General features: G+C 44.2%; 1 protein-coding gene across 1 annotated transcript; it reads left to right on the plus strand.

Moving 5' to 3' along the window:
• Positions 1-2,884: 2,884 nt before the first annotated feature.
• LOC119269769 (serine hydroxymethyltransferase 7-like) lies at positions 2,885-6,975 on the plus strand. The gene is made up of 4 exons (XM_037551693.1): positions 2,885-4,240; positions 5,387-5,789; positions 6,250-6,351; positions 6,463-6,975. Exons 1-4 carry the CDS (start codon positions 3,212-3,214, stop codon positions 6,684-6,686), a joined length of 1,758 nt encoding a protein of 585 aa, XP_037407590.1. The 5' UTR covers positions 2,885-3,211; the 3' UTR covers positions 6,687-6,975.
• The last annotated feature ends 642 nt before the right edge of the window (positions 6,976-7,617 follow it).

The following is a 7,617-nucleotide window of genomic DNA, read 5'->3' on the forward strand; positions in this document are numbered from 1 at the left end:
TGGAGTTTGCCCCAACCTTGTTTGTAAAGGTCCGGTCGCCCCCTCCAAGGGCACCAATAGTGGAATCACATCATCTCGCATTGTGTGAGGCGTGAGGAGAATACGGTGACCCTAGTGGCTTTTTGGGGAGCATTATGCCTCCACACCGCTCTAACGAAGACGTACTTCCCTTCAAAAGGAAGGAACTTCGGTAACACATCCTCGTCTTCACCGACCCCACTCTTGGTTATCTCTTACCTTTACTTGTGCAAGCTTATTAGTGTTATTTCTCGTGCTTGCTTGTATGTTCGTTGTTGTTGCATCATATATGTTGCTCACCTAGTTGCACATCTAGACAACCTACTTTGATGCAAAGTTTAATTTGGTAAAGAAAAATTAAAAATTGTTAGTTGCCTATCACCCTCCTCTAGTCAACCATATCAATCCTTTCAATTAGAAATAAAAATGCCATCCTATTATCTATATCTATAGTTTCTATACCAATATAAAAAGACCCAAAGGGGCAGATCCAATTAACCTCAGCCATCAAACCATATCAATCCAACGACCAAGATTGCTCTAATGGTGAGTGCTCAACATGTTTAGCGTGCAATTAATATTACTAGCAAAAGAGCACGTGCGTTGCAACGAAAGAAAAAACACAACACACACTCTTAACCGAACAACCATCACTCAAGACTACAATAGGTCCATCTCCTTTATTTTAGCGACGCGTCATATTTGTGTTGCCGCTTATCCTTCTTCTCACCCTCGCCAGCGGTGGCCTTAGTGTTCACACAAACCAAAATGTGTTAGGTTAATCCTAAGACGTCTCTCTCCCCCTCTCTCCTCCCTCTCCCTCTCTCTCGCTTTCTCTCACACCCGCGATGAGAAATCTGTTGTTTCTCCCGCGACGTATTCAGAGGTATGCATGTGTAGTTCTCGATGTTTTCTTTTCCCTATATGATTATAATGGATGTTTATTTGCAATCCGGATCACTGCCTGTATGAAAGAAAAATGGATCGTGCATTATAGTTATAAGTTTGCTTCCAAACCAATAATTAAAAAATATTTAACAGGTAAAATTAACATCATATACAGATTTCACACATTTTTCTAATCAAATTTCATATATAACATATTAAAATCGGAGTTACGGTTTAAAAGATACATATAATTTAGAAAACCATTTGTTTGAATTAAATATCTTCCAAAATAATATTTATAAATACTTAACAGGTTAAATAATCTTATATTCATATTCTACATATTTTTCTAATCGAATTTCTTATATAACATGTTTAAATCGGAGTTACGGTTTAAAAGATATGGATGGTTTAGAAAAGCATTTGTTTGACTTAAATTTGATCCACGGATGGAATACCTAAAAAGTCAATTTTTGTTTTTGAAAAACTGTAAAATAACGGTTCGGCGTGACTTAAATTTGGACTGCGGGTTGATTTCATGAAAACACAGGGGCTTTTTTGTAAATTGAAGCGACGGACGGGCAGAAACCCTACGTGCTTTATTATTAGGTAAAGATATCAAATATCAACAGATGTGCTAATCATATAACTAACGCATAATTGATATCCTACCTAATATCAATATGCAATTAATTTCCTTCGTAGTGTTAACGTGTATTGCACGTATGCATTTACTAGTTAATAAAAATGCCATGCGCTTAGTAATAAAAATGACATGCCATTAACTAGAACTAAAAATAACATCTTCTCAATAATCAATTGTCATCCTCTTAAAAATTAAAATACCACGTTATTAATAAAAAATGCCATGATATGAATAAGAAAACTGCTATGTCGAAAAGCAAAGAAAAATCGGGATTTTTGAATGAATTGAAAAACAAATTAGCTTCGGGATGTTTAAACACAAAAGTGCACAGCCCACCGTCCCGCCTCCTCGGTCCAGTGGCAATGCGCGGCTTGCGCGAAGATATGTCCAGCGGGGAAGGTGTTCGCTGGGGTTGGTCTCCTGCCCGACGTACGCCAGATAACATTTCTATATTTTTTTTTTGTGAAAGAAAACAAAGGCCATTTGACTTGCATAGTTTACGATTTAAGACCTTTCGGCATCGGCCTGAGCCGAGCCGAGCAGTCGCTGAATTGTATTTTGTCAAAAGGAACCTATATCAATTCAATTTTGAGCTAAATTGGTGTACGTACGTTTGAAGCGTGCTCGCCGAGATTTGCTCACGGGTGTATCTGGCCGGGGCCACTCGCTTGCTCAGCAAGCAAGGAAGATCGAGTGTATCTGTACTCTTTTTTCTCTGCGAAATGAAGTGCATCTGTGCTCTGTCCAGATCAAACGCCTTCGCGCTGAACATTCCTGAAAACACAAGCAGGTTCATCCACAGAATCAAGAACTCGAACCACGCAAAAATGGAAAAGCAGATGTCTCATTAATTTACACATGGATCATGGACGGATCGGGCGCCCAAGTTTTCGGCGGAGGGAGCCCTCGTCAGTCAATGCACGTACACCTCATCTTCCGTACTTTTCAATCCACAAAAGAAAAAGAGCCCATCTCTCCTCGATAATAAACAAATAAAAAGAACGATTTCTTAAATAAAATAAAATAACAAGGGGACCCTATTGCAACGATGACGCCAGCGAGAACGTTCGCAGGCGGCCAGCCAAGCCAGCGCGATGCGATGAGAGAGCACAAAGTCGTCGCCCGGACCGGACCGGACAGCACCGAACGGGCGCGACCCGGTCCGAGCCCACGGGCCCAAGCGGGCCGCCACCGGCGCGTGGCCGGGGCTCGCGGGGGCGCGCACCGGCCCCGTCCGGTTTCCCATCCAGGTGCGTCCCCCCGTCCGCATTCCATTCCCCGGCCACACCACATGACCAACCCGTCCCCGTCCCCGTCGCTTCCATCGCCTGGCCCTCGTCGATACAACCAAGCCAATCAAATCCCACCTTGCCTTCCTCCCTCCTCCTCCTCCACTCCGTCTCTCATCAGATTCCAAACACCGCGTCCGTCGTGAGCGCCGCGTGCCCGCGGGATCCCCAAACCCCGGCCCCCGATCCCCGAGCCGGCCCATGCTTCCCTCCGCCGCGGTCCCGCCCACCCCCGCCGCCGCTCCCCTCCGCCGCTGTTGTAGCCTCCGCGCCCCGTGCTGTTGTTGCTGGTGCTGTTCCTGAGCTGTGTGTGATTGGCTAGGGTTGCGGTTCTGCGCGAGGCGATTTGGGGAGGATTTCGGAGGAAGGCATGGATCTCTCGCGGCCAGAGTCGTCGGACCTCTCGCTCGGGCTCCACCCGCACGCCCACGCCCATGCGCGCGTGCACGCGCGCGCCGCCACGCCGCTGCGGCTGTTCGACGACTCGGACGACGTCAAGACGGAGGGCAGCGTCGGGGGCGGCGGCGACGGCGAGGACGGGAACGACGAGAGCGCCGACCAGCACTTCTCGCTCCTCGGCCACTCGCTCTGCGTCAAGCGCCCGCGCCGCGGGCTCTACGGCGGCGGAGGGGGAGGGGAGACCTCCTCCTGCTCGTCCTCGTCCGCGGCGGCCATGCGCCCCGCGAAGCGCCAGGCGTCGGGCGCGGATCTGGAGGCGCGGCGCAGCGCGGTCCGCGCGTGGGGGAACCAGCCGCTCGCGGAGGCCGACCCGGACGTGCACGCGCTCATGGAGCGCGAGAGGGAGCGCCAGGTGCGCGGCATCGAGCTCATCGCCTCGGAGAACTTCGTCTGCCGCGCCGTGCTCGACGCCCTCGGCAGCCACCTCACCAACAAGTACTCCGAGGGGCACCCGGGCGCTCGCTACTACGGCGGGAACCAGCACATCGACGCCATCGAGCGGCTCTGCCATGAGCGCGCCTGCACCGCCTTCGGTCTCGACCCGGCCTGCTGGGGTGTCAATGTCCAGCCCTACTCATGCACCTCCGCGAACCTGGCGGTCTACACAGGGCTTCTCCTACCCAATGACCGTATCATGGGCCTTGAGCCGCCGTCCGGTGGCCATGTCAGCCACGGGTATTACACGCCTAGTGGTAAGAAGGTATCTGGCGCCTCGATATTCTTTGAGAGCTTGTCATACAAGGTGAATCCACAGACTGGCTATATTGATTATGACAAGCTTGAGGACCGGGCAATGGATTTCCACCCAAAGATTCTTATCTGTGGTGGGAGTTCCTACCCCAGGGAGTGGGACTTTGCACGGATGAGGCTGATAGCTGACAAGTGTGGCGCAGTGCTCATGTGCGACATGGCGCATATTAGCGGACTTGTTGCAGCGAAGGTACATTAACTTCTGTCAAGGCACATTTGTTTAGTTATCTCAGGGTGATAGTTTGGTTGCATATTGTGTTCTAAATGCACAATGGGTTGCTCTCACAATAACTATAGCTGGGAAAACCAGTTGTTAACCTGTGATTGCATCATTTGCATTACCTCATGCTGCATGTCCGTATGGCAAAGCTATTGTTTATCCTTGTGCTTTGATAATGTCCCATTTCAAAGGTTATCTCCTCGTTTCTGTTATCATGTATTTGTAGTCCAGTGAACATGTGCATTGCTTACATTGATTAGCATAGCTTTTTGTAGCAAGGTGTGAGGTAATATTATTTGGTTATGTTTGCGCGTCCAGTATAGATCAGCTAACATTTGAATTTGTTTGGCCAATGCATTAATTCAAATTGAAGGATTCATTTTGTAGGGCCTTTGTTCTTGATTTGTTTGGTTTGTGCAAATTCAGGAATGATGATGTAAATGAATTCAAATGACAAGTAATTAGGAGCCTTTGGAGTTCTCTGTCATGGTCATTCATGCCTGACATATTGTATTGTTTATCATGGCATAGTTGTAACTTAATCTAAGGCTGTAGCTACAAAATCGCCTGTCCCTTATAACACATGTTACAACAAAGAGAGTAATTACAAGTGACAAGCATATTTTCTGGTGTGCCATCTCATTTATGATTGCATCATTTCTTAATTAGCTCATTCCTGATGGTTATACAAATACTATGTGGTAATTCTTCTTATGAGCATATTTGACTTGATATTGTTGTTAGAATAGACCATAATAACCACCTCACTTGAGTTGTATAACAACACCATTAAAACTTATTTTCAACTGAAAGAATTCTGTTCGCAAGTGATAAATGTTCATATTGGTGATGTTGTCATGCTGAACGCAAGTAAAACATTTATTCTTGCTCCTGTGCTGTTTCTTGCACTTTCACGTTTTTTGTTACCTATGAACACCCACCTTCTGACAGATTTTCTGAATTGTTTCTACTGCTTAATCTAGGCATTAGTTCCACTATTTGATGTTCACATCATAGTAAAAGGTTCCGTTGTTGCTGTTTTCTGAACTTATGTCACACTTTGCCGCTAGCTGAGTACTACTGTCTGCTGATAGCTATTTCTTATTGCTTTCACAGGAATGTCGCAGTCCATTCGACTACTGTGACGTTGTTACCTCAACTACTCACAAGAACCTAAGGGGTCCTAGAGGTGGAATAATATTTTTTAGGAAAGGGAAGAATATGAGGAAGCGAGGTGGATCTTTTTCTCAAGGGGATGAAAATGATTATGATTTTGAGGATAAGATAAATTTCGCTGTATTCCCTTCACTGCAAGGAGGGCCGCATAATAACCATATTGCTGCTTTAGCGATAACGCTGAAGCAAGTTGCGACGCCTGAATATAAAGCATACATTCAACAAGTTAAGAAAAATGCTCAAGCTTTGGCATCGGCCTTGCTCAGAAGAAAATGCAGATTGGTTACTGGTGGCACTGATAATCACTTGGTGCTTTGGGACCTCAGAACTTTTGGCTTGACCGGTATAATTCTATCTTCCACTTTGTAGCATACTTGTTTTCTTACTTTGTTATTGCAATGTATCAAGTATTCCCTTAATTGTCTTTTAAGAGATGCAAAATCGGTTTCATATTGACTATATGGACAATAAGTCAGAAAATAAATTGGTTATGTGGTTTACAGTTCAGCAAATATTCAAATAATAATGTATAGTATTAGGCATCATTGTTAGTTTTCAAAGTAATGTACTCCCTCCGATATAACTCTTTTTAGAAATTCCAATATGGACTACATACGGAGCAAAACGAGTGAATCTGCCGTCTAAAGTATGTCTATATACATGCTTATGTAATCCATATTGAAATCTCTAAAAAGACTTGTATTTAGAAACGGAGTTAGTATAATTTTTTTTTCTCTTGTAAATGTTTTCTGTGAAGTGGTGATGCATGTGGCTTATAAAGTTGTTCTCCATCGTTTTGACAGGGAAGAACTTTGAGAAGGTCTGTGAGCTGTGCCACATCTCTATAAATAAGACACCGATATATGGGGATAATGGCTCAATATCTCCCGGTGGCGTGCGTATTGGTTAGTTCTTATAACATGTCATTTTGTTTACCGTCTTCTGTTTGTTTGTGTATGTGAACAGAAAGTAAAGTATTTGCCTGCTACTTATCATCATGGGGCTGTATGCTGCAGGAACACCTGCAATGACTACTAGAGGTTGCCTAGAAGATGACTTCGAGGTGATCGCAGACTTCCTCATCAGGGCGACACAGATAGCTGGTAGTGTTCTGAAACAACACGGAAAAGTCCAGAAGGAATTTCTAAGAGGCCTGGAGAACAATAAGGACATTATAGAGCTCGGTAATCAGGTTGAGGCTTTCGCATCACAGTTTGCGATGCCAGGTTTTGATGTATGACTCTGCATATATATTACATCTTCTTGGGGATTGTCCAGATTTATCAGCAAATAGCAACTATTTCGTTATCAGGCTGTTCACACAAAATGGGAAGTTGTTGCTCTCAACAGCAACAGTGTAGGAAACGATTTTTTAGTTGGAAATTGGTTTCGACTCTTTGACTCTCAAGCAATCATGTACAGGTCTATACCCTAAAGTCCTTTTATGATTTATGTATGTAGTGAATCTTCACGTAATGAGTTCTTATATTGTATGTTTTGTCGCGTTTTTGGAACCTGAAGTGTTAATAGGCTCATAGTCCAGACAAATAGTTTAGCTTGATTAATTATTCCATGAAACTCGCTGAGCTTTTATACTAGGGTGAGACATCTTCTGGGTCCTTTTGAGTGTTTCAAGTTTGAACTTTGTGGATGAAAAGTTATTTAGCGAGCCTGTGTCGTTTTATACTGGGTGTTCTATCTTCTGGAACCATTTGAGTGTTTTAACTTAATTAACTGTCAGTTGTTCGTGGATGGAAGATTATTTAGCGAGCCTGTGTTGTTTTATACTGGGTGTGCTATCTTCTGGAACCATTTGAGTGTTTTAACTTAAATGTCAGCTGTTCGTGGATGAAAGGTTATTTAGCGATCGTTTTATATTGGATGTGCTATATGCTGAAACCATTTGAATGTTTTAACTTAACCATCAGCTGTTTGTGGATGAAAGGTTATTTATCGATTGTTTTTAACCTAAGCATCAGCTGTTCGTGGATGGAACCATTTGAGTGTTTTAACTTTTAACTTAACCGTCAGCTGTTTGTGGATGAAAGGTTATTTAGGGAGCATTTTTACTTTGTTGTTCAATGATTTACCAAAAGCTTTCTTATGCTAACATTTTGCTCGTAAAACGTATACTTGTCGGGTTTTTGGAACCTGTTGTGTTCTCGGCTCAG

Source organism: Triticum dicoccoides, chromosome 3A (assembly GCF_002162155.2).
Source record: "Triticum dicoccoides isolate Atlit2015 ecotype Zavitan chromosome 3A, WEW_v2.0, whole genome shotgun sequence".
In the NCBI taxonomy this organism is placed as follows: domain Eukaryota; kingdom Viridiplantae; phylum Streptophyta; class Magnoliopsida; order Poales; family Poaceae; genus Triticum; species Triticum dicoccoides.